Genomic DNA, 27,041 nt, shown 5'->3' with positions numbered 1-27,041 from the left:
CCCTCTCTGCCCACCCTGGCCGAACAGAGGGGAAAGGGAAAGGGGGGGCCAGAGGGAGGGGTGCTACTGCCTGTTGAGCCCAAGGTGAAAGGGTGCCACAGACCTGCAAATGGAGACGAGGAGCTAACACTCAATCTGACTCTGCCCGTCGGCTGGCGGGTGGGAGGGGGTTTGGATGTGTGCACTGTCTGCCTGTAGCCTGCCTTCTGCTCAAGAGACAGAAGCCCTCTGTTGCTCATTGCACTCTCTCTCTCTCTCTCATTCTTTCTCTCTTTTCTCTCCCCCTCTCACTCTCCCTCAGTTTCCAGCCTTCCCTCCCATCTGTTAGTGATTTAGGCACGGGCTCAGGGGAGAGGCAAGTCCGCTAGGGGAGAGGAATCAGTCCAAGGGAGGGAGGGAGAGAAAGGGAGGAAGTCCACACAAGTTTGTTTTACAGGACTCAGCTCAGGCTGGGACCAGGCGCCGCATCTGGAGGTCGGAGGAGCAGAAAAAACCCAAAGCCAATCGGGTTCAGCTGAGCTGAGAGGAGCTGCCCGGAGACTTCCCTACAGCCAGGAGACACTGACAGAGACAGAGACAAAAAAGGGGGATCAGTGCTCCACTGGGCAAACACAAATATGGCTGCTAAATCTCTGTCCAGCCTCTGCCTTCTCTGCATCCTCTCAGGGATTGCCTACCATGCTTCTGCCGCCAGGCTTGGAGAACAGCAACAGTCGTTGCTGACAGTAAGTCACATTTGATTTAATCTCCTTTTGGCTCGTACACTGTGCATGCTAGCACAGCAATGGTTTATTTTGTACCTACTGTACAGTACATGTAGGCCTACATGTATGTAATGAGGCTGATGGCCATGTAAAGAGAAGTCAAGGTGAAAAATGTGTGAAGGATGAAACGGATTTATTAAGCTTGTGTCTGTCTGGTGTCTTGGAGACTTGAATCGGCCTGGACTTCACAGTGGTCCTGCTTGTTTGTGTTCATTCATGTTTGTGTTTGTGTCATCAGAGGTACCCCAAGGCAAAGGCTCAGATGGGCTCTGAGTTACTGTCATGCCCCTCCCCAATAGCTCCCTAATGGAAACCAGTTGCCAAATGTTGAGCAACACCCCAGAGAGAGGGAGAGAAAGAGAGAGAATCACAATAGACAGTGAGGGTACTATTGGCACAGAAGCCAGTGTTCCCTATAGTATAGTTTCGTAATTCTGTCTTCAAATTGCATTCCCATGTCCTAAATAATCAGAGGAAATGATGCATACTGTACATGTGCTGGACATTTTCCAAAAGACAAAAGCCTGTGCATGCACACACAGTTCACACAGATATTATGTGAACTGTATGTGGGATGACACTGTCTGACTGTCTTCCTCACACACTCTTCTTTATTTAACCAGATTTATCCTGTCAGCCCACTGTTTGTTTGGCTGCACCGCTAACTGTTATGAGAGTTGCACTGTTTTTGTTGCATTTCTAAAAGAAAAGCAGCATATTTGTTCTCCCCACTGAACCACAATGGATGATTTCAGACCCCCGGACTTACACCCAGTGTCATCATTACTAAATCTAAACTAAAATCTGTATTATTCTAGCCAGGCGGAAAGTAAAAATATGGAGATTACTATCACAGACCGGTACTTTATATGATTGATATTCAGGTTTAGATTAGGTGTCACCATAAAAGTACTCACTGTAAGATTTTGTTAGTGCATAGCCAGGGTTGGTATTTATTGATGTCAATCTACCACTCCGCAGCTTGCAACGCAACTTCAACATCAAACCTCTTCACCAACAGCTGTCTCCACAGGTGGAAAGCAACACCATGGTTATCTCTTGTCACTATTCTTTTCCTCTGCTGAAGTTAGCACGCTAACCAGCTAGCTGTGGTCCATCTCAGCTCTTTCTGATAGTGATTTGCTGTAGCCACCCATCTGCACTGAAGAAGCAGCGCTGTTGATGGCCAAAGTTCGTGTGGCATCAACATCACCACCACAGAACTTACAAATTGCCCCTTAAACTGCATCATTGACTGTAATCTGTGGTTTTACAAAGTTGACCAATATCTAGTAAAGGCAACAGGGTTGTCATCAACCTCATTCTTCTTGTCAAAGCAGCAACGTTCTTGCCATTGCATTAGAGTATGTCCAGATTTATTGATCAATAAATATAGGCTGCACATTCATGTATAATGCACATCTCTCCGCCTCTAGCTGCAAATAAACAAAATGAGATGAGTCAGGCTCATAGATTAACTAATCCTTTTACGGAAATATTCTTTTGCACTCCATGTAAAGCTTATTTTTAAGGTTGATTTGTGTCAGTGATTTGCAAGGACACAGAAGAGCCATAAACAAAGATGTAACAGGCCTTAAAGCAAGATTTCTCAAACTGGATTGCCATAAAGAAACATCCATGGGAAATTAGGCTGGAGGTCAAAATCTGTGGAAGTATCCAACCCCCAACCTTGGCATTGCTAAAGCAGTATAACTATTTACTGATGCACATGTTTATTTTTTAATGTCTGAGTCCATGTTCCCCTGAGAGCAGGCCTTAGCCTACTCCCTGCCTCTGGACACTGCATAGCTATTGAGTCAGGATGAGATTCTCATGACCCTGGATCTGTCCTCACTGAGGAGGAGTTAGCATGTCTAAATCCACTGTCTGAATCCGTCGTCAGTGTCGGTATTAGATGAAGCAGCCAGCTCCAGTTGAGAAGCAGAGCGGAAATGAGATTCAACCTACAAGACTTAACAGTTAATCCACCTAATTCACTCAATTCCCATTCTTGGACGATGCAAGTACAGGACCAATCGTAGTTAGAAGTTAGACGTTTCCCACCCCCCCACACACACTCCAGAGAGAGGGCACAGCCAAACAGATTTGACGCTGCATGACCAGAGAGTGTTGACTTTGGACATCACCGCACGCCTGTGTTATCGAATCCTGTTTTTGTGTTTGATTGGAGCTCCATTTGTTTGTCTCTGTATCACAGATATGGAGCCCGTAGATCCGTCATATTAGCCCTCAGTCGATACACAGGAAACACACTAATGAACTCTGTCGGCAGAGCAGAGGGTGTATAATTGGAAAAAGCAGCTTCACATGACAACACGTTGAATGTCATCTTTGTTCTGCGCTGCCGTGGGCTCAGCGTGAAGGCCACAGACATAGCTCACATTATTGAGTGTGTTCATAGTTGGCAACAGGCTGCTGAGCAGAACTATTTTCATTTCATCACCATGTTTAAACATCTTATTCAAACTATGAGGATTGAGAAATCTACAGTCTTAAATGTAATAGATGAAGATTTGCCTTGTTTCCATGAGTGAGGTTAGCATTGATCTTATATTTGCGTATATGCTGAACTGCTGAATCCTGGACTCAAGAGGAAACAGCTCAATTGTGGCTAAAAAAAACCCTCTAATGTTCACCAAGGGACTCATGTTTTGTTTCAACCAGTGGTTTGAAACCACTGGTTTTCAAAATTGGAAGAACGTAAAGGAACTTTAAAGGTTTTAATAGACAAAAAAAATAACACAAGACACAAAAGATGTTTTTTCAGTTGCATTTTAAGGAGTCTTTGAAACGGGACAGCCTGTGCTATTCTGTTATGTTTAGAGCTACCATGTTGAATCCTCAGAAATGGGTCAATATTCATTATAGTCTGATTTTGGACTCCACCAACTGCTAAACAGTGTGTGACTCTGAACTGCTCTTTAAATGCTCTATACTGATCCAGTATCCAGATCTATCCAAAAACGTGTCACTATCTTTGACTGGTAGTGTACAGTGGGTCAGAGCTTTGTCACTCGGTGCAGCTGCAGAGGAGACTTCACCATGGTTTCAGTCTTAATGCTAATCTAGGGAAAAGCATTGTGATGCCAACTTTATGCATTTTCCAAGATGTTGAATGAGTCCCTTTGGGCCTGGATCTTAAAATGCAAATGGATACAACACCAACAAGTCGATGAAACATGCACAGATGTTCCTCCACAAGCTGCTGGATTTTATTCTTCACATTTCAGAGGAATCTAAAGGATGCTTGTCCTATACCTCTACACCATCTGCTCCATCTCCCTCCAACCCTAAAATTCCCTGTTCTCCACTCCCCTGTGTGTCCACGCTACAGCTGTTTGACCCATCACCAACTGTCACATGGCTGAATTTTAAAACCCTTTTAAAGTGGCATTACAAATGGTAAATAGCACTGGAACTCAGTGGTTTTCCCATAATCTTGAGTTTAATTACCCCCAAGACTACCCCCAGACTACCATTTGGAGCCAAACGATATTGTGTTTTCTGCAAGCACTGAACGTTTTCAGAATGTGTTTACACGGAGGGTTGACACATTGAGTGTGTTAAGTGGTACTGATGGATAGGTGTGTGTGAACTGTGGGTCAGGGGGAAAACCACAGGAACAGGGTCTGTTGGAAGAATCAGTGCTGCTGTTCACAGGATGTTTCACAGAAGCACATCTTTGTCTCATTGGCTATCTGTGAATAAATCAAGGGAAAATATGAATCACGTGCACATACTGTACTGGATCGTGTCTGGGGGAATGTTCCATCTTCTGGCTTTTCCTGCCCTTCAGCATCAATGGGCATTTGACTGACTGGAACAAGAAGGTCAAAGTATGGGGGTCTTACAGTCTGCTGCAAACAAAGTGCTATTGTACAACATGTACGGCTCACTGAATGGTGCTGCTTCAAATGTTGAAAATGTGTGTGTGTGTATGTGGGTGGATGGGTAGAGGGTTGCTGGGGGGGAGGGAAGGGGGGGGGCATGACTGTGAACTCTGACATCACACCATCCTGAGAAACTGTGGTGAACAAACATCAGACAGGATGCAGGTTTTAAAATGAGATTCTGTTGATGGGAGGAACTCGCAAGAGTTTCCTCAGAGCTCACTCAGTGCAATGTGGACGTCTGAGTCCAAGTCTGACCCAAAAATCATCTGATTATCATTATTATCAGGGATATTACAGTATGATGTGCTGTTGATACATTCATTACCTTTGTGTTTTTGTAACATTAACTGCTGTTATGTACAGTATCGTACAGACTCATATCTTTTCTGCCATCAAGCACATGAAATCACTTTTGTTTGCTTATTAGTACCTTATAAATTTGCAGAGGTCTGAGTTTATTAACTTTTAAACAAGGAATGTTAATAACAGTTTCTGGCTTTGGCTCCCTGACCTTTTGGGCCTCTGGGCCTCTGTGTGGTGGGCTTGTTCAGTAATCTTGCAAAGTCATTTTTGTTATTCATACCTCAGGGTGAGATTTGTATAACTACGGAGACTCACTTGACTGAGTTTGTATTGGAAACATTGCTTTGCGGATACTCATATTAATTGTGAAGACTGTGTTTTATCTTGTGTCTCTATCTGCTCAGATGGAACTCCTGTGAGGCCTTTTTTCCCCAGGGCTCAGAGCAGTTCACGAAAAGTTAATGTTATAAACCCATGAACTCACTGAGACACTGTCTATGTGACTGGACAATATGAATAACTGGGGGCTTTCAAAGAAAGCCTGTTCAGAAATTCCTACTATTTGTCAGTTTCTTTTCTGAATGGTGTATTGTATTCTTGGGACCTAAAAATGGTGACGTTGATTAGTTGGTGGGTCAGCCTGCCCTTTGAAGTGTAAAATTAAAATGGGTATGAGACATGGTTTACACTGAGCTTAGTAGACATGTCATGAGTTTTCACTTCTGTTAACAATTTAACAAACTCTGTTAGTGTTTTATCTTCTATATTCAGTAAACATGTACATTTCTGTCCCTATTGCAGCTGTGTGGAAAGGGAAATTTCCTAAGTGAGCAAAATCTATGCCTACCATGTAACTGTAAAGGCCGTGCTGACTACTGTGAGGACATCACTGGCGTTTGTATAGTAAGTTTTCCATTTTAAGATATAACAGTTGACAAACGAATCCATCAAGATCGGTTGTTTTTAATAAGTTTAATGCTTCCCCTACAGAACTGCAAAGAGCACAGTACAGGTGATTTCTGTGAAAGGTGTGAAGATGGTTACATGCTGACTCCCGGCCTGGGCGGACACCACACCTGCCGACCCTGCGCCTGCCCCCTCTCAGTCGCTTCTAACAAGTAAGTCTGTCCCTTCTTTGTTTCTGCAACCAAAAGGCCGTGTGTTGGCAAGCAGTGTGTAGTAGTGCAACAACCTCTGAAACACTTTCCCCTCTGTGTGCGGCCAGCTTCGCCGTGCACTGTGACAAAGGAGGTGCCGTTCTGCGGTGCAAGTGCCAAGACGGCTACGCTGGACATTTCTGTGAGAGGTCAGTGCTGACGAAGTTCTGTAAAATTCAGTGTAAGCAGTAATGTGGTTAAAGTCCAATAAAACACTGGAGGTTATGCAACACATATTTTCCACATCCAAGATGTTTGTGGTTAAATTCCTGCAACAGCTTCTAAACAACATACTTACCAGTTTAAAACATGTGCATAGTTTTAAAATTGTCAGAGATTGTAGGCTACTATTGATATATTTTATCCGATCCAGGTGTGCCCCAGGTTACTACGGCAACCCCATGGCAATTGGTAATTCCTGTAAGAGGTGTGAATGTAACGGCAACTCTGACCCCAACTTGATCTTCAACGAGTGCCACAACGTGACGGGCCACTGCCAGCACTGCTGGGGCAACACCGCCGGCGCCAACTGTGAGAGGTGTGCCCCAGGTTTCTATGGCGACGCCATCAGTGCCAAGGACTGCAAAGGTGAGAGCAGCGAAGGGACTCCTACATCTGTTATGTCTGATCCACAGAAATATAATGTGTGGTGAATGAATGAATGAATGAATGAATGAATGAATGAATGAATGAATGAATGAATGAATGAAATAGCCACAAAGGAGGAAGTAAAAAGTAATTTAGCATTTAACACAGCTATTACAGTAGCTATGTCTCATGTATTACACTCAACATATGAGGGGTTATCTGTTTTTGTATTTAACTATTGCCAGTTGTACAATAACAAAGTCAATATATGCATGAAAAGTCAGAGTTACTTTAAATAGTGTGTACAGTGCAGTATGTATGTAAACTTAATGCTGTTGAGTGGAAAAACAAGACAAAGGTCACAATTCTGGAGCAAGGACTACCATATGCCTTTTGAGGCCCTGGAAGTCCCAAAATAACCATGCTCATGACATCATTTGACCCCCGACGGTCTCATCATGGCATATGTCCTGTGTCTGTCTCAGAGTGCCTGTGCAATAAATGTGGCACCTCCTCATGCGACGACAGGACGGGAGTGTGTCACTGCAAACCAGGAGTCACCGGACGATTCTGCGACCAGTGTGAGGTAAGAGAATCCTCGTGACTCAGTGTTGTGCGATGTGCCTGCTGTGACAGCATGTCATTTGCAGTGTAAGAAGCTGAAGCTGAAGTAGTTGTATACACTTTAGAGATTTATCCCCAAATAAAGCGGTTGAGCTCATTTGGCTAAATTGATGGTTTGCTGACAACCAAACCAAAGTTAGAGCGCTTGAGTTTCTCTCCACTCAGGCTTTCTTGTTGTAAAGTCACGTTTTTATCAGATCTTTTAGATGGCCACAACTGAGGCCAAAATAAGACCCTTCTAGCCATAACAAACCAAAATCACCCTTTCAATTATGTATTTCAAATTCAACTTAAACAGACAGATGCTGGGATCCAACAGTGTTTTTCATTCATGTAATATAGGAGGGCTACTCGGGTTTCTCCAGCTGTCAGGGCTGTCGGAGGTGTGAGTGCGGGCCAGCTTCCCTCCGCTCCACCTGCCATCCTCTCACCCACAGCTGTCCGTGCCGCCCGGGGGCTGGAGGCCGTTACTGCGAGCGTTGCCTTCCAGGTCACTGGGACTACAGCCCCTCCGGCTGCCAGAGTAAGTTATTTATCCCTCGCACGACTTGCCAAATGTTCTCTTAACTCGTTTAAATAAAACGCCCCCAGACCATTTGTCGATCTGTTCAATGCAGATAACGTTTTCCCAGAGAAAGAAAAAAAAAAGAGCTGCACTGAGGGTTCACATTCCCACACCCACTACCACAGCACATGATGTCAGAGAAGCATCTGCTGAGGGCTGTGATCCTGTGGCCTGAGACTCTCTGTGGAGAGCTGGATGACATCACCATGTTACCCGAATCTATACACACAGACAGCTGCTAAAACCATCAGTCCCACACAAGAGAGGCCACAAGACAGATGTGCCGGCCCGAAGCCAAGAAACCATCTGTTTGTCCTGATATATATTCGTTGACTACACTGACCTGTTTCAAGCTTATCAAGAAACGAATGTACAGAACTTTCTGTTTCACACTGTGAATGATGGAAGGCATCTGCATCTGTTTTTTTCATAGAGTGCGATTGTGAGAGCGGCCACTGTGATATGCACACAGGGGAGTGCCTGGCTGAGGCTGCAACAGTCAACCTGTGCAATATTAGTAAGTGACCACACACAACCACAGCACAGACTCCATTATAGGAGCACAAAAGGTTGTCGGCTTGATCTTAGGCATCTTTAACTCACATTTCCTGCTCGGTTTTAGGTTGTGATGAGTGCATTTGGCATCTGATCGGGGACTTGCGGCTTTCCAACAAGACACTGGACCAGCTGAAAGTTGGAGTGTTGAACATCTCCACTGGGGCTGCAGCCAATGACAGGCTCAAATACTACAACTACACCGCTCATCGCCTGGAGGTACATGCACATAAATACCGTGTTAATGCAAGAAAATAAGTACATTATTATTATGTATACAAATAAAATTAAAGCTGCAGTAATACAAACAACAGACATGGGCCTACCAATAAAAAATGCTTCTATTGCTCTGTGTCTGTTTTATGTTTTAACAGTTTTTTTTTTTTTTACAATTTTGCTAATATGTTAGCAACATTAACTTTAGTAGTTTAAAGGAACGTGTGTATGTTTTGCTGTTGCTAGTTAGCCAACGCTAACAGCTACTTATCAGTCTAAATGAGACTTTGTGAGTTCAGCATCAAACTTCATCCTTTGTTCTCTAACAGCTGTCTCCAGAGGTGGAAACAAACACCAGTATTACTCTTGTCTCCATCACTTCTTCTCTTCCACCTAAGTTATCATGCTAACCTGCTAGCACAGACCCACTAGCCTCCAATCTTCCCTGAAGGTGTAGCACTGTATGCCTGCCGTATTATAAAGACAACAATAGCATAATGGACCATGTTGAAATTATGATTTAAAAAAAAAAGAAGGAAAAAAAGCAAACAGCACCAGTTTATGTTTTCTTTAAATCTTTTAAATGCTACTTTAGCTTTTCATTACTGTTAAATGATCATGATGCCCTGCTGTTAATGTATGAATTTAATTTCTTTGCATCCAGGCTCAGTTCCAAAACTGGAGAAATCAGTCATCTGCAATGGGAGCTCAGACCGAGGAGCTGGAGGAGGCCACAAGCGCAGTGGTGACAGACATCAAACAGCTGGGAGAAGCGGTCAGCGAAGTCATGCTTCATTAAATGATCATTTAACTTTAAGAAGTTTAGACCACAGCTTTTTCCATGGAAACACATTACACAGCAGCGCTACAGCGAGCAGCTCTTAGTAACATCTTTGCACAAAACTGTAACTGTAAGGAGTGAAAAGTTTTTCCAGTTATTCTGACTTTTTTAAAATCTCTGCATGAGGACTTGGAGTCACAGAGTGTGGTCTTCAGAAGCAAGCAAGCCCTTTGATGAGTTTTATGTGGTGGTTTTCAGGAGAGTGTGGTGGTGAGTTTGGGGAACAGGCTGGATAACGACACACAGGAGACCTTCACCCTGGCTGAGCAGCTCAGCACAAATCTCACTGACCTCAACATTCGTATTGAAGGTATCAAATATACAACTTTGCATCTGTGTCTTGTGCATTTCTCACACTTATGAAGTTGGTCTTACAGTACAGAATCATGCGGCTTCTGAGCCTGTGCTAATACATATACGCAGGGTGCTTGCTCCGTACTCTAATGTGTGTGTGCATGTGTTATTTGTGTGCAGAGATGATCCACGATTGGGAGCTGTACAGTGTTCAGCAGGAGGTGGATCCAGAGGTGGTCAGACGCAACACCGAGGTGGCCCAGGGAATGGTGACCAGGATGAGGAAACTGGACCTGTCCCCACGAGAGCCCATTGCCACTGATGAGTCAACTGAGGCCCATGACTGTGAGGAAAACACACATACAAGCAGAACAATTCACTATTATCTTTTGCTATCCTCTTTGTTGTCAGGTTATTATTGTAACTCATTAAGTTGTACATCAATGTAATTCTTTTTTTGCCCATATAACACAGACACTGAAGTGAATAACTGACTGCGATATAACAGTTTATGAGTCACGAGAAAAGACCAACTGAGTTTTTTTGTACTTTGTTGTCGTTTTTATTTCAGTTTCATTCAAAATCAGATACACAGAATCATATTATCTGCTGTTTTCTCAAATTTTCAATACAAAGTAGTGCTTAACAAACATGATAACAATAAGGACACAACAAAGAGAGATAAGGTATATATACAATCAAATAAAATAAAACAAAAAAGATCAGATTTATGATATAGATTCAGATTCATTTCAATAGACTTCTATGAACTACCACAAACAGTGCTGGATGGCAAACATTGTCAGTTGAGCTAAGTGCTAACCATTTTAGCCTAGCATGTTAACATTTGCAAAGAAACACTAAAGAATAAATAAACAAACGCTGATGGGGATGTAAATCAGACACATTTTAATCCAATGGTGTCATTGATGACAGACAGTATCTCCACTTACTAGTCTGAGAGTCTACAGTAGTAAGACCTGAGTCAGTCAAATGTGACACTAAGGATGACAGACTAATAGCTCATGTCTTACTGTGTTTCCAGTGCTGAGACGTATCCGTCAGTTGGAGAAGAAGTTGATGGTCACAGATAACCGCCTCCCACCTGTCAGGGAGGTTCTGTCCCGGTTCTCCGCCAAGCTGTCGGACGCGCAGGGCTTCCTCCATAAAGCAGCCAGCACCGTCCAGGAGGCCTCGGACAAGAACAGTGCCAGTGTCCTCAAATTCCAGAGAAATGAGGTGATTTCCCCACGACCCCCGTGCTCTCACCGAGTGCCACTCCCCTCTCTCGTCTATCTCCCCCAGCACTCCTTTTTCTTACAGTGTTTATCACTATGAATTCATGAGCATACAGTACTCGTAAAGAGCTCGCAGCCAGTCCTCCCTGCTGTGAGGGAGTGTGCTGGCATGGAGATCCTCCTCTGAGTGCTGTCTGCTTTATCTCCACTCATAGTGCTCCAAACAGTATTGAGCTGTATGTAATCACACAGAGGTACCTGTCCTTAAAGGACACAAGAGGAGCTTGTCTCTTCCACGGTTGCCTAATAGTGTGTGGGGGAGATCTGGTTGTAGTTTACCAGGCATGTCAGAGGATTGTTTATCTTGGTATTTAAGTGCCGAGAACACAAACTCAGAACCATCTGTGGAAGCTTTGGGCTGTTACATTAGGAGGGGGCCTGCGCACAGGGACAAGTAATGGCTGCGATGAAAAATGTTTCCCATTACATTATCCAGAGCCTACACACAGAAACTTTTTTTTCCCATGATGCAACCCACAGCCAAACACAAAATTATTACTGTACATATGACATTCATTTTCTCTTCTCCTATTGCTGGGAGAGAAACCCAGAACACTATCAGGCATTTAGATTATTCAGCAAACATTACACAATATACACTATACAGAATACAGCACATATATATGATGACCAGTTATACTTCAATGACCATGTTGCATCCATCTCTCGGTTGACCTCTACTAGCCCATGGCCATTTGAATCAAACTCACCCAATCAGTCTCACTGGGGCTGCCTTTAGAGTTTCTTATGGGTCTGAACCCATCTAGCTGAACTTCTGCTCTTGTTCCCTTATCGTGGAATAAACCACTGAAGTCAGAACAGGGGCATCTCTCTGTCTTCAGGAGTCCCTTTCATCATCATTTCCTCTGAGAGCACTTCCTCTCCTAACACCTCCGATATCTTAACATACCTAAGCAGCACTCACTGTGCACTTAAGGTGGACCTCTTTACTCGATCCCCATGCCTTCATTGAATTATTGATTATTGAAGTACTTAGTGCTTACACCAAGGTCTCCTACAGTATACTGCACTGAAGCATTAGTGATACCTCTCACTCGTAAGTCATTTTGGATAAAAGCCTCTGACAATGAGTAATTATTATGTAATGTACACTTCATATAACAGACCGACAGAGAGTAATGGAAATGCCTCATTAAAATCACAACAATTTCAAAAATAGCAGAAGGTTGTGAGTTCAACTCAGTGAACTCCCACTTCCACCATTCATTAGCATGTTGTCAAAAACAGAGATGTTTGGGGTTATTACAGTAGGAGACCTTATTTAACCTCTTTACTACACTATACTATTAGCCCATCGCCAACAGCAGACAGCTACGGTACAGTCAGCAAGTAGCTGGTGAACACAGGAGTTAGTTTGAACCTCATTAAAGCTAAAAGAGAGGGAATATTGGCCTGGCATGGACATAGCTGCATATGAATGTCAATGTTGCTTTAATAAATGTACAGTGTAGTCTAAGTTATAAGCAGTGTAATAGGGTGGTCCACAGGTGGGCTTATTTGTAGGAATATGGTAGTTTGGGAGTAGAAAAGAATTAAACACTGTGACCTCTGACAAGTTTTAAACCCTGTACGTTCATGTTCATTCTGCAGAGATGTAGAAATCATTGGCTGTCTCTCTAGTAGCAAACACATTGAAACATGATTTTATTTGTAATCTCATGTTCAACTGTGTTTAATCATATGTGGCTGGAATTTGGACACAGGAAGTTGTGATTCAGCGCTTGCTGCCATGTCCTGGTTGACATTATGGGTCTGTTGCCCAGCAGAAGAGTTGCTGCTGGACTCTGTGTGTGTATCTCTGTGTGTATGTATATGTTTGTGTGTGCATGTGTTATCAGGAGTGTAGATCTCCATGATCAGGGTCTCTGCTGTAAATCAATGCCATGAATGGTGCACTAACCAAACACAGAGCCTCTCCTAATCTGGGGCTCTTCCTAGCCTCAGCACAGACCAGTCGACACCAGCTGCAGCCACAGTGTGCACACTGCTGAGTGACCACAGCCAATCAAACCATCTCGGCATTGTGCCATACTTAGTCATGCAGTGGTCAAACAAAAGATGGGGTTGTGAGCTCCAACATCCACATGAACATCCTCATATAGGTGAACAAATGACAAACCTCTTTACAGGGCATGCAAACGCAAATCCAGATAGATAGATAGATAGATAGATAGATAGATAGATAGATAGATAGATAGATAGATAGATAGATAGATAGATAGATAGATAGATAGATAGATAGATAGATAGATAGATAGATAGATAGATAGATAGATAGATAGATAGATAGATAGATAGATAGATAGATAGATAGATAGATAGATAAATGTTCTGAAACTTAAAGTGTTATTCTCTGTGTCCCCAGGCGAAGCTGCAGGGGTTGACAGAAGAGCATGGCACTGTCAACAACACACTGGAAGTAGCCAGAGGCCTCATCGTGGACACTGAGGAGACTGTGGCTGAGGTGGATGCTTTGGTGCAGGTGAGGACTTGTGCTTCTCTGGACAAAAAGTGGTTTTAGGACTGCAGTGATGATGGTTGGTTCAAGGGAAAAATCTCTGGTTCCCTAGGTATACTGTATACATGTATATACCGAGGTTGTCTAATTGGCTCTCTAAAAGAGGGAGCACGCACTCATCACCCACTATATTAGACCTTGTGGTGAATACACTCATGAAATTAATTCATTTCAAACTGCCTATGCTGTACTCACAATGTTACTGAGATTAACACTTGCATAGCCTATACAATAAATGGAGCAATGCACATGTGTGTCTTGCATTACTTCACATGTGTATCTGTGTGCACAGAATGTGACCGAGTACCACGCAGCGATCGATGGCGCCAGCCAAAAGCTGACGGAGAAGACGGAGCGTCTCTCGATGGCTGACCGAGATCTGGTTCAGAGGGCCGACAGCCACGCTCAGGAGCTGGAGAGACAGGCCGACGAACTGGAGGAGTAAGAAATGATTTAAACTCACAGAGGGACCAAAAGCAACAATAAATTGGTTAATCTTCCAGTACTTGTATCCACCCTGTCTGTGGAACTGAACCCTAAACCCACTGGTTCCTACTGGACACATGAACCTCTAGGAATTAAATATACCTTCTATATCTTCACTAGATGAGACAATCGAACAAGAGGATGTCTGTCTCTTTTACTTACCCTTTGAAAGTAAAAGTGTTATCTCTCTCATGTCTCTTCTTTCTCTGAAGTTAACAAACTGAGCAGTTAGTCCTGGCCTGTCACTATCCAATAAGAGTCTCGTTGTAGCTCTCAATCTGTTGCTCTGCTTAAAAGGTGTACTAATACCTAAACCAACAATGGCAAAAGCTCTCATCAAGCAACAATCACCCCCAGCAGCTCCAAGCAAGTAACCATGTTTGGCACCAGAGAAAACTAATAATAGCTCCTCCTAGGATTAGGATTTGTTTACTTTAGGATTTATTTTTCACTTTCTTCAACAACTAGCTGTTAAACCTGGTATTATTTCCATGGGCACTGGGTATTTTTGATTATATTAGTAGAATTATTGACACACTCATATTAGACTAACATCTACCATCCTGTCTTCTCTAGGGATCTGAAAGCGAGCGATGCCAACGGCTTTGTCCAGAAAGCCATCAGTGCTGCGAACGTCTACAACAACATAATGAAATACATCAACGACGCAAACATCACATCGGTCACCACTTTCAACTTGTCCCAGAGAGCTGAAGATGTGCGTTACACCATAGTACTACACAGCACAAATGAGCTGGCATTCAATTCTGATAGTGAACTAGGTTTCACCATGTGTGTTGTGTTGTGTGTTTCAGGCCATCACTGGGATCAACGCACAGCTGCAACACCTGGTAACACAGAGCGACAATGTTTTCAAGGAGTCTGTGTCATTACATTCGGAACAAAATGGTAATTGGCTGACAGAACCTCATTTTACTGTCTGATTAGTGTCCCTCTGTTATTTACTGCATTTTTCTGTTGACAGAGGTTGAAACTGAGGTGCTTGACAATCTGAAATACATCGAGGAGACTAAAGAAACCATGGTTAAAAACGCCAAAAAACTGGCAGAGGTTGTGCAGGATATCAGTCAACTTCAGACAGGTGAGGTGATATTTGGTCCCTAAAGTTCCTCTGATATGTATACCTATATATATTTATTTATTTATTTATTTATCAGCCCCACTGATTTGCTAGTTGCTAGTTTTGAAAACCATTCTTTCATTAATATTATTATTTTTCATTTTGATGAATCTACCCTTTAGCATTATTATCTGATGATCAGCAAGCCATCTTTCTTATACCCACCCCCTTTGAGGTAAACTTTTCATACTCTATGATGATTTATTCTCTAATCTTCATCCTTTTCCAGACAGGACACCAAAGCGTCTTGAGTTCACGCTGGAGGTGGCTGAGGGGACTCTGAACCGCTCAGCAGAGGTCCTTCAAACTGTGACCCCTATAAGCACCAAGGTTGAGGAATGGGCCAACAACATGAGAAACAATGAGTACTCAGCAGATGCTTATGAGCAGGCTGTTTCCTCCGCTGGAGAGGCTGGTAATGCATATGCTTCTTGCATGTTTCAAAGATTCTCAATTTGCACATAGCGAATGTGTTTCTTATCAGGTTTAAATGAACATTTTTCATTTTTCTTCTTGTTTTGCAGTGGAGAACCTGAACGTGCTTGTTCCTGAGCTGCTGGACAAACTGAAGGTGGTTGAGGAGAAGAAGCCTGTCAACAATGTGACAACCAACATCATGAGGATCAGAGAGCTGATAGCTCAGGCTAGAAGCGTGGCCAAGAAAGTGAGTTAATGACTGACTGATTACTTTTAAAGCATGCCCTGGCCTGGCCTGTCTGATCCATTTTAAAATGATTAGCACACATGAGTCAGTTTGCAGCCTTGGATCCTTAGGCCAGGCCTTTAGCTGTGTTTGCAACAAGGCTGTGCCATGTCAAAAGCAACAGGTAGATCTTCTGCACTTCAACACATCCAAAGATCGATAGTGCCCCAATTAACTTTCAGAAAGACAATGAGACTCCACAAAAAAATAACAGCTAAAGGTTACCCTCTAATTTTCACAATCAATCAATTTCAATTTGATGAATGAATGAATGGATGAATGAATGAATGAATGAATGAATGAATGAATGAATGAATGAATGAATGAATTCAGTGAGAAATGGCCACTACTAACAATTACAGTACTAACAAGACATTTAATTAGAATAAAGCATGCAATGACAATATGAAATAAACAGTGAAATAAACAAAGTCGATTTTATTAGAAGTAGCATTGACCTTATACCAGTATTGATTGTTATGGTCATGGATGCTATTTATAAAATATACCAAGCATAAAAATGTGATTTATGATATATCGGAAGCTACATCCAATTCAAACACACACACATACTGATCACCAAAGTATTATTCAAAGGACCTGATAAAAAGCTCTTATTATTCAAGCCTTAATCCTCATAGCAAGATTTTTATATATATAACAGAAAGATCTTCTTTTGGCCACCTGAACATTTCCCATGCCTCACTATCAAAAGAGATATTGGCCTCCATTATGCTCACTCTGGGTTGTTTTCTATCCCAGGTCCAAGTGTCCATGAAGTTCAATGGCCAGTCCTCTGTGGAAGTTCACCCTCACAGTAACCTGGAAGATCTGAAGACGGTGACGTCCATTAGCCTGTTCATGAGAGTGGACCCGGACAAGGACCCCATAGAGGACCGCTTCATCCTGTACCTGGGAGACAAACATGTGAGGAGCCCAGTTTGGTGTCATTAGCATAGAATAAATGTTTACTAGGAAGAATGCTGAGTGGATGCAGACGGGAACCATTAGAGATCGAGTACACACAGTTGCGGGAAACAACTGCATGCACTTGATGTAATGGCTGGTACGTGGGTTGGAATGAGGCCCAGATCTGTAACTAAAACTTCACAGACTTACACCCAGGGGCCTGGGGGCAAAGATGAAAAAGCAGGGAGCAGCTTGTGGACATGAATTGTTTGTTGTGATCATGGGAGCAGGAATAACAGCCTTTGAACGTGCCCAGTTGCCCTATTGAAAAGGTTTCCAAGAGACGCCTGTGACAATAGTATCCACCGGAGTTCATTTACATAAATACCGTTAGCTCCCGCCCGCTGGAGCTGAGAGTGATCTCAGCTGCCCAGTGTGAGGCCCCTCTGTCCTCTTGAGCCATGTTTCACCTTGGTGATTTCTCTGCTACTGTAATGTATGCAGTGGTGGTGATTGTCTACAGCTTTTACAGCGCGGAGCAGCAGCATCAGCATAAACACAACTGTTGGTCACAAATCTAGGATGTGCACGCTCCTGTGAAATAGCATTTCCTTGGAGGAGTGTGAATGGTCATAATGGGGAGTGGGTGAACTGGCTTTGATGTTTTCTGATGTTTTACTGCCCTCAGGGTAAGAAAGACTACATGGGTCTGGCCATCAAGAACGACAACCTGGTCTATGTGTACAACCTCGGGGGGGAGGATGTTGAGATTCCTCTGGGTTCAAAGCCTGTCAGCCAATGGCCTGCAGTCTTCAACTACATCAAAGTGGAGAGGTAATATCTGTTCATGGGCTTCATATAAGAAGCACTCATATAAACAGATTGGTGTAGGTTCATTAGTTTCCTTGGATCATTTTTAATAAAATAAAATGTAAAAGTTTAGTGAATCTTAAGATGATGAGATCTATGATGAGTTAACCACACACGTCTCTCAGAGTTAAAAGACTTGTGTGTGTTTTGTGTGCTTGTAGGCTGGGCCGACATGGAAAAGTCTTCCTGACCATCCCCAGTCAGAGCTCCACAGACGAGCAGAAGTTCATCCAGAAAGGTGAAGCTCCAGGCTCTGACTCACTGTTTGACATTGACCCCAAGGACATCGTCTTCTTTGTCGGTGGAGTCCCACCAGATGTCAAGGTAATGCATTTCACAAAGGTTCTCATTATACATGAATACTTAATTAGTCATTCTAAGTTATTCCTGAATGATAACACGTGACTGTGGCGAACTGCTTTCAACTTCAGCTCCCACCTCCTCTGAGTCTTGCGCCGTTTGTGGGCTGCATCGAGTTGGCTTCACTGAACAATGACGTGATCAGTCTGTACAACTTCAAGCAGACGCACAAAATGGATGTGGTGACCTCAACACCGTGTCCCAGGTATACGTATACAAGGCTTGGCTGATTTACACATGCAGGGTTATTGTTGAAACTGTTTATTTGACTGAACAACCACTGTGGAGGGTGAAAACCTAAAAATGAAGGAGCATGTATTGTAGACTCTTGTATTACACAACAGTCATTTCAGTTTGATCTTAAATAGAATATTAAAAGTCTTAAAAATGGACATTGTCACAGAAATTAGTTATACAATTCTGGATCCATCTGATTTGATAATATACTTTTGTGGTTTAAATGTATCATTCATTGTAACAACAGTATAGATTTAGGCTTTTAGGGTCTGTGGTAATCCATAAATCTGAAATGGGATGTGTCTGAATATTTGTTCAAAATATCCAAACACATTTTCTCCTTTTCCTCTCAGGTACAAGTTGGCATTCTCTCAGAGTCGCATTGCCAGCTACCTGTTTGATGGGACAGGATACGCATTAATCAATAATATTGAGAGAAGGGGCAAATTTGGTGTTGTCACCAGATTTGACATTGCAGTTAGGACAGTTGCGAACAATGGAGTCCTTTTCCTCATGGTCAATGCGGTAAGTCTAAAAACTATGTAATCTTTACGCAAGTTTATTTATACTGTACATTAGAAATTAACTATGTTGTACCTTATATATTGTAGTACATTTCCTTCATATTGTTGATAATGTAATGAAAAATGATTGTAGTTTGGCAAGCTTTTTCACAGAGTTATTCCTTTTTTTGTATACAGGAAAAATTCTTCCTTTTGGAATTAAAGAATGGCTTCCTGCGTCTCATGTACGACTTTGGCTTCAGCAACGGTCCAACAACTTTTGAGAGCGACTCACCAAAGCTGAAAATAAATGACGCGCGCTACCACGAGGTACATCACACATATAAGTTGGGTAAATTCAGCTCTAACATGTTGATAGAGTCTTGTGTTGCTGAAACTGTTGGTGTTGGTCTCATTGTACAGGTGTCAGTCATCTACCACCAGTCAAAGAAGGTGATCTTACTGGTGGACAAGAGCCATGTTAAATCAATGGAGAATCCAAAAACCACACTGCCTTTCGCAGATATCTACATAGGTGGGGCTCCCTCAGGCATCCTCAGATTCAGGTGAGTTGGTGGCAGGAGTCTAACATTCACTCTCCTTGTAGCTCCGTTTTGGCGTCCATCATCTTCTGTTGACTTGCTGATTGCTACAATAAGTGTCTGTCGGTGGTAGGGTGGGTCAGTTTTGGGTGCAAGCAGATGTTTTCCAGAAAAAGGCTCAGATAAACATCAACCAAATGTCAGACAGACATACTTAAGTTGAAGATAATTCATTTATTTGAATAGGACCATGCAATTTCTATAGCTTCAAAACAACATGAAACTTGTGTGTTGCACAAAATGTTTGTAGCTTTTGTTAATTTTTAACCCCCTGTCCCTGGTTGGGCTTTGAATTAAAACAGTCACTAGGAAAAACACCGCAAAACATACAACATAATTGATCCTCTACATATCCAATAATTAGCTAAAGATGAGCAGATGATTCCAAAAAGAGACAACAAAGCACAACAAACACACAAATAGTCATAGGACAACAATGAATAGCTACAATTAGCTAGAAATGGGTGTTTAGCAGCACTTAACCTTTGTCGTAAATGAATTTGTATCTAAAAATTGATTTGATTCCACTTGATTGTGTTCCAGAGTTTACAGCCCTTTTGGAGAAAGCTGATTATCCAAATTTAGACCCACAATGTTGACTTAGGGACTATATGTTCACCTTTCTGGCTGCTGGAAGTGTATAAAGGCAACTCCTTACTTGCATGAGCTTTGTAAGGTATACGCCTGTAATGTTTCCCAAAGGACTTTTTTGTTTTGTTTTTTCACCTCATTATGAATTAAGCAGCCAAAAAAGTCTGTCAATTCACCATGCCATGTTTGCAAAATTATTTTAACTACACATCACAGTCTAAATTTGGTGTGTGGAGATGAGTATACATACGTGTATGTGTTTGTCACCATAGGAAAGAGCTGTCTGAGGTTGTTGGCCTGAAAGGCTGTGTGAAAGGTTTCCAGTTCCAGAAGAAAGACTTCAACCTGCTAGAAGAGCCGGGCACCATTGGCATCAGTAGCGGCTGCCCTGAGGAGTCATTTGTAAGGCCCAAATCAATAATCAATCAAAGTCAAACAGGCAAACTTTTACTCTCAACTGTGTGAAAATAAGTCTTTAAAGTTCAACAGTTTTCATACTGTATGAGTCAGCCGAGATGTTAATTTATGTGAAATTAATTCATGTATGAGCTGAATGCTGAGTAGAAGTTGGTGATGATGAATGTGAGATGTGTGTTTATTGTCACAGATGTCCCGTAAAGCATATTTCACTGGAGAGGGCTACCTGGGATCCACAGCAAAGATTTCACCCTTTGACAGCTTTGAGGGAGGACTCAACTTTAGGACATTACAGCCCAGTGGACTTCTGTTCTACCACAACGAAGAGGTACACACACACACACAACCACACATAAAAGTCTGTTTAAAATCTATTACCTGGGTAAGACAATTAGTGATGTTTCTGTTCGTTTGAATTGTATAATCGAGAACAGGTCTTTTTTTGGAACCCATTTCATAGTTTTATTCGTCACATGCAATGGTGCAATATAAAAGTGTGCTGCTATATATTGGCATGAACGCTCAGACTTAAAACATAAAACAAACTGTATCAAGATATAACTTTTTGGGTATGATATAATAACTTCCAACCATATTCGAATAACAAAAATTTAATTTAATTTTCTCTTCCTTCAGTCTGATGAGTTCAGTATCTCCCTGGAGAACGGAGTAGTTGTGCTGAATTGCAGGGGCACAAGAGTCAAATCACACAAGAAACAATACAACGACGGAAGGTCACACTTCTTGATGGCCTCGGTCAACAATCAGAAGTAAGTATTTCATCTCTCAGCTACAGTATCCTGTTTACAGCCTGTTGTCATGCACCTGGGTTTGGTGTCTCCACATCCTGTTTCCTCTCAGTTACACAAAATTAGAAACATGAAACACACAATACTCCATCTTGGCACCATGGCAATGTTCCTATACTTTGAGAGTATGTATGTAGTAGCATATCCTCTACTGAAATAATTAACCACTTAATGATTTAGCAGAACTTTTTTTCTCTCTATATGGACATATATGTCTTGCCCATGCAAATGTATGTGATTATACTGTGTCACCAACACTCTTGATATATTAACTCATATATTACATTCCTGTATGGGAGGTAAAGGAACGTTTGGGTGATGTATACAGCAAGTAGGTAATAATGAAAGCAGCTACACTGGTGGAAAAAGTGTCAGAATGTACTGAGTGAGTTTTTAAACTGTTCACCTCAGGTATTCCTTGTTGGTGGATGACAAAGACAAGCAGGAGAAGAAACGTCCTTCATCGGCCACAAGATCCTCAACAGATCCTGCTGTGAAACCCTTCTACTACGGAGGCTCTCCCAGCAGCGGCTTCAAGAACTTCACAGGCTGCATCAGCTACGCCTACATCAACAGGTACATCACTGCTGCTGAGTGGATGCAGCAGCTTAGAGCGTGACTGGACAGAACTTGCTTGTTCAGATCCCTCAGCGCCACAGGAGTTTCTATTAATGTCTTAAAGGGATAGTTCAACTTTTTTGCCCATTGCCATAATCCCTATATTCTTAGGAGTAGGTTTGTTACCTTTAATTGTCAGTGTAAGATGTTTTTAGAATGGCGGAGCCGAGCTGCTCAGAGCTACGCTACGGAGGCGAATGGGATTTCTTGGTTTCCCTCATCAAACTCATCAAATAATCCAAGAACTCCAAAACGCTCTCGTGGACAAGTTGTGACTTGCACATTCACCACGCTATGAGATAATAATAGAACGTTATGAGACAGAGTTGTAACAACTAAAGTATCGCTTTAAGATCTTGCTCTCACTCCCTTTGTCTGTGTTTCTGTAGACAAGACCGTGACATTGAGCCAGAGGACTTCCAGCGGTACACAGAGAAGGTTCAGATGTCCCTGCAGGACTGCCCTGTCCAGCGTCCCCCTGCTGCTCTGCTCTCAAGGCACAGGGCCAAAAATGGCCACTCACAGAAGGTAAGAACAAAAGCATGGATCTACAGTATAGCTTTTCCTTTGGTTTAGTCATTTGGGTCATACTGACATATATATAACACTCTCAAAGGTCACCAGGGATAAGTCCAGCCTTCCTCTAGGCCTGATGGAACTGAAGAGCGACGAGGAGCCATCAGAGCTGGAGGTAGAGTCCTGCTACCTCTCCGCCACTCCCAGAGCATCTCAACAAGCCTTCCACTATGGCGGCATCGCTAACAGCAGGCAACAGTACTCAGATCTCCCAGACTCCTTCTCTGAGAGGTACATCTAACACCAGACCATAAGTAACCTCAAGGTCACATCTGTTGAAAAGCTCATTGTGCACATAGTCTGTCATCAGCACACATGACTAAATGCACCTTCCATCTGTCAGGTCCCACTTCTCTTTGTCCCTGAAGACCCATTCACCCTTTGGTGCCATCTTTTATGTGTCTGATGTCCAAGAGGACAATTTCATGGCTCTCTTCCTGGCCCACGGAAAACTGGTGTACACCTTCAACGTAGCAGACCAGAGAGTCAAAATCAGGAGTGAGAAGAAATACAATGACGGAGCATGGCACAATGTAAGTTCATGAACTGTTTCGATCTGTCCACACAGAATGTAGCATAGGTGCATGTTTAAATATGTGTCGACATGTACGGTGACGACCCTGTGTCATCTCCTCCTGAAGGTTATTTTTATACGTGATGGGAGTGTGGGGCGTTTAATAATTGACGGGCTCAGAGTGATGGAGGACAGAGTTCAGGGAGGCAACATCTCCTGGAACGTCACCAGTCCCCTGTATGTTGGAGGAGTTCCTCCTGGGAGAGCTCAGAAGAATATTCAGGTATGGGTTTAAGTTTATTTGGGTTTGAACCCACACTGAAAGAACCTATAGGTTTTAATATAGGTTTGAATATATGTGACATACATAAAATTGGCCGTTTTCATATATAGACATATATGGTGCTGCATATATACTGCATATATGCACAGATAAACTGCATAGGTTTCATATATGCGCATATATCCTATGTGCATATATCCTCATGAGGAAACCTATATGCAGTTTATCTGTGCATATCTATCTATCTATCTATCTATCTATCTATCTATCTATCTATCTATCTATCTATCTATCTATGAATGATACTTTCCAACACTGTAGTGTGTCACTACAGTTGGTCCCTTATATACAAACTTATATTCCCTTGTGTTCCTCTTAGATAAACTCTGCTTACAGCTTTACCGGCTGTTTAAAGAACCTTCAGCTGGATGGACAGTGGCTGTCCTCTGTGACAGAGACATATGGGGTCACTCCTTGCTACGAGGGAGTCTCTGAACCGGGAACATACTTCGCAGAGGAAGGAGGATACATCGTGCTTGGTAAATTCCTTTTACATTTTTTTAAGGAACACTAAAGGCAGAGTTTTTCCACCAGTTACATCCGAAACCAAGTTCGTAATAGTGTTGATTTTGTACCTCCCAGTGAGTAACACCACATTTGTTCTGGCAGTATCCAAAACTATTTGGAAACTCAGCATCTGTTTTATTACACAGCTCATAAAATTTTCTTTTGGAAAAGTCACAAGTCCCTCTGGTCTTTCACCATCTCGTGTGCCGGAGTGAGTGAGGCTGAACAAGAGAACATGAAACCCTCAGAGGATAGGGTGTTAAAATGAAGGCCCTGAGGAACTTAAGAAGTACAGCTGCAGCTGTTGAACAAATCAATTCATTTCATTTTATGCACTAAACACAGAGTTTGAGTCCAGAATAGATAAAGTACCCAACAATTCATCTCATCTTCTTTTGTCTGCTCCCCTCCCTCAGATGAATCTTTCGACCTGGGGCTGAAGTTTGAGCTGGTGATGGAGGTGCGCCCTCGTGTGGCGTCTGGGGTGCTAATGCATGTGCGCTCAGCACAGGGCTTCATCACCATGTACACTCATCAAGGAGCAGTGAGTCATTTGCACAGCTTTCCATAAGACTACACACATTTTGGTCAACTAATGTTCAACAAACTGAAATGTACCTGCAGTTCAGAAGCATGGCCACAGTTTCTCATGTGTATTTTCAGGTGGTGGTACTTGTAAGCGACGGAGCCCATGAGTTCTCCACCAAAGTGTCTCCAAGACACGGTCTGTGTGCCGGCAACTGGCACCGAATCTCTGGTGAGAATTTTCTTTGTGACTCTCAAAAGTCATGAAAAAAAAAAACCACAAGACTATAGCTTCTTAAAACTTTGCTCACTTCTGCTACCGTCCTCAGTGTAAAGTCATGTTAGTGACAAGGGAAAAACCAAGCCAGCATTTACTTTTACACTGACACTTTATTATGAATTGATTCATTTTATTCATTATAATTGTTATAATACATAACATAAAATTAAACATATTTTAACATCAGAGTACAAAGATGTGCAGTATCTACAGTATGGAATACTATCATTGATGAATACTTTTACTTGTGTAGTATGTAATAATACTTCCAATAGTGCTTTTACCAATTACTTGAAATACTTTGAATGTTTTCACAATGTGGCATTGCTGCTTTTCTTGAGTAAAGTTTATCTGAAAACATCTTCCACCTCTAGAGTAATGATATAATTACAAGATTGTCAAAGCAGAGTCACAATGCTTTGGTGTCAGTATAGAAACAGTCTTTAGCACATAATCAGAGATTGACGTGGGCTTTTGGGCTAAACCGTTTCATTCTGTCCTGCATGATCTCAGTGATCCGAGACGCCAATGTTGTCCAGCTGAATGTGGGCTCTGAGGTCAACCACGTGGTGGGGCCGCTGAACACCAGCTCCATAGATGGTAGAAAGCCGGTGTTCATCGGCGGAGCTCCAGGTATGTCCAAGCACAACTTCCTCAGGTTTTCTCCTCTGATGCAAACTTAGCACTGTACTAATCGCGTATCATAATGCTCTTTCTCCTTTTCAGATCTTTTCCTGCCACAGAACATTCCCACCAGAAAGGCCTACGTGGGCTGTATGAGGAACATGACCATCAATAACAGCCAAGTGAGCTTCAGCAAAGCTCTTCTTGTCAGTGGAGCTGTCAGCGTTGGAACCTGCCCAGCAGCATAACACCTCTGTCAACATCACTTTCCCCAATACAGCACTGACCAAACACATTAAAAAAAAAAAGTATCTTTCTGTTAAACATAGCCATGAAGAGAAGTGTTGTCATTTGTTTCACTGTTTTGTCTTTCTTTCTGTCTTTTTAATTTGTTGTTGTTGTTTTTTATTGTGTAAGATGAACTTGCCCCAGAACATGACCAAATCGTCCAAATTTACATATGAAAAAAAAAAAAAAACCTGAGACGAAACCACTGAATCTGTCATTTGTAAAACAATGTGAAGATATGTTAGGTGTAGGACTTACAGCTATTTCTACATTGTGAAAGACACACTTCATGTAAATGCATTTATGGTCCATCTCCCCATTTTATCTCAATGGCACATTTTTTGTACAAGCTCATGCTCAAACTCTTTTTTACAGTTTTATTTCTGATAAAACAAATAAATACTGTACATTCATATCAGTTTGACTTGTTTCAGGTTTATTTTCAAATTATAAGACGTGTGACCCTTCTGCAATATTTTATAAAATAAATACCAAGGGACCACATAGGCTACTGTGTTTTGTAAATAAACTAAATCAAAAATGTGTACTGTATAGGGGTGTAACGGTATATGTATTCGTCCCGTGCCGTCACGGTACGGGGGTCACGGTTCGGTGCACACAGTCACACGACGAATACGTCTGAATGAATATTTAAAAAAAAAAAAAAAAAAAAAGTCGAGTCCTCACTCGAATCCAGGTGGCGGTAATGAGCCTCGAAGCTGCCTGCAGCCGTCATAGCAGACGAAGAAGAGAAGTGATGAGAGAGTGAAGTTAGAGGAGGAGAGCTGTCTGCTTCATTTATGTCTCTGTGGCTTCTCAATGAAACAAGCGGCGGCGGCGGCTCGCGACCATAATACATCCCTTTTCCCCATTCTTTTTACAGTCTATGATACATCCATGCTCGCGACTGGTCCACCGGACAAAGTCCGTCGGCGATGTTTCACGGATGCGCGGTGCGTCGCTAGAAACGCATCAAACACGTAGCGCATGTTCAACCCGATATGTCAATCACTGGTGCAAGTAAAAAGACTAGTTGTGTGCAACAACTTATCCCGCAGCTTTTAAGCCTCTTGACATGAACACAGACAGGTGAGGAGAAAAGGAGACCGCACACTATAGCCTATATAATCAGACACATTTTGTCTGATGAAGGGCTGACGCCCGAAACGTGTGAGTGACATTAAACTGTCACGGGAGCTTTTAAAGCAGATATCAGCTTCACGGCCGTTTCGGCTAATGCTGCGTTCAAGGCAGGCTTTTGAAACCGTAAGTTACAGCTTCAAGTCACAACTACGACTTGGTAGCGTTCCAGGTAACCCGTAGCTCGTGTTTTTACCATCCTGTTGTCTGTGAAAGTTCCCTATAACGGCCACTCGTAACTTCCGACCCGTGAACTCGTACCAGATCGAACTGGTTTGACTTCACAGGAAGGAAAAACACAAAGTACGAGTTTCTTTGAACGCACCATGAGTTAGCAGCC

General features: G+C 42.4%; 1 protein-coding gene across 1 annotated transcript; it reads left to right on the top strand.

Moving 5' to 3' along the window:
• The first annotated feature begins 226 nt into the window (after positions 1 to 226).
• lama4 (laminin, alpha 4) lies at positions 227 to 26,056 on the top strand. Its single transcript, XM_084000320.1, has 40 exons — positions 227 to 725; positions 5,783 to 5,884; positions 5,972 to 6,099; positions 6,207 to 6,287; positions 6,512 to 6,726; positions 7,212 to 7,312; positions 7,693 to 7,873; positions 8,349 to 8,432; positions 8,538 to 8,689; positions 9,351 to 9,461; positions 9,726 to 9,837; positions 10,002 to 10,166; positions 10,867 to 11,060; positions 13,506 to 13,622; positions 13,951 to 14,099; positions 14,721 to 14,862; positions 14,960 to 15,053; positions 15,130 to 15,246; positions 15,515 to 15,700; positions 15,810 to 15,949; positions 16,751 to 16,915; positions 17,586 to 17,731; positions 17,929 to 18,091; positions 18,199 to 18,332; positions 18,718 to 18,889; positions 19,066 to 19,197; positions 19,291 to 19,433; positions 20,333 to 20,462; positions 20,668 to 20,805; positions 21,114 to 21,247; positions 21,698 to 21,862; positions 22,294 to 22,432; positions 22,521 to 22,711; positions 22,824 to 23,013; positions 23,122 to 23,277; positions 23,657 to 23,816; positions 24,261 to 24,388; positions 24,508 to 24,601; positions 25,163 to 25,282; positions 25,376 to 26,056. Exons 1-40 carry the CDS (start codon positions 618 to 620, stop codon positions 25,519 to 25,521), a joined length of 5,625 nt encoding a protein of 1,874 aa, XP_083856446.1. The 5' UTR covers positions 227 to 617; the 3' UTR covers positions 25,522 to 26,056.
• The last annotated feature ends 985 nt before the right edge of the window (positions 26,057 to 27,041 follow it).

Source organism: Trachurus trachurus (assembly GCF_905171665.1).
Source record: "Trachurus trachurus genome assembly, chromosome: 24".
NCBI lineage: Eukaryota > Metazoa > Chordata > Actinopteri > Carangiformes > Carangidae > Trachurus > Trachurus trachurus.
Note: the sequence above shows the minus strand (reverse complement) of the source record. Positions and strands in the feature narration are given on the sequence as shown.

Coding starts and splice junctions, on each gene's coding strand:
- lama4 (XM_084000320.1), top strand. CDS start 618: ATGGCTGCTAAATCTCTGTCCAGCCTCTGCCTTCTCTGCATCCTCTCA. Junction 16,916..17,585: donor TGTACCTGGGAGACAAACAT/GTGAGGAGCCCA, acceptor TACTGCCCTCAG/GGTAAGAAAGACTACATGGG. Junction 21,248..21,697: donor GCCTCGGTCAACAATCAGAA/GTAAGTATTTCA, acceptor TGTTCACCTCAG/GTATTCCTTGTTGGTGGATG.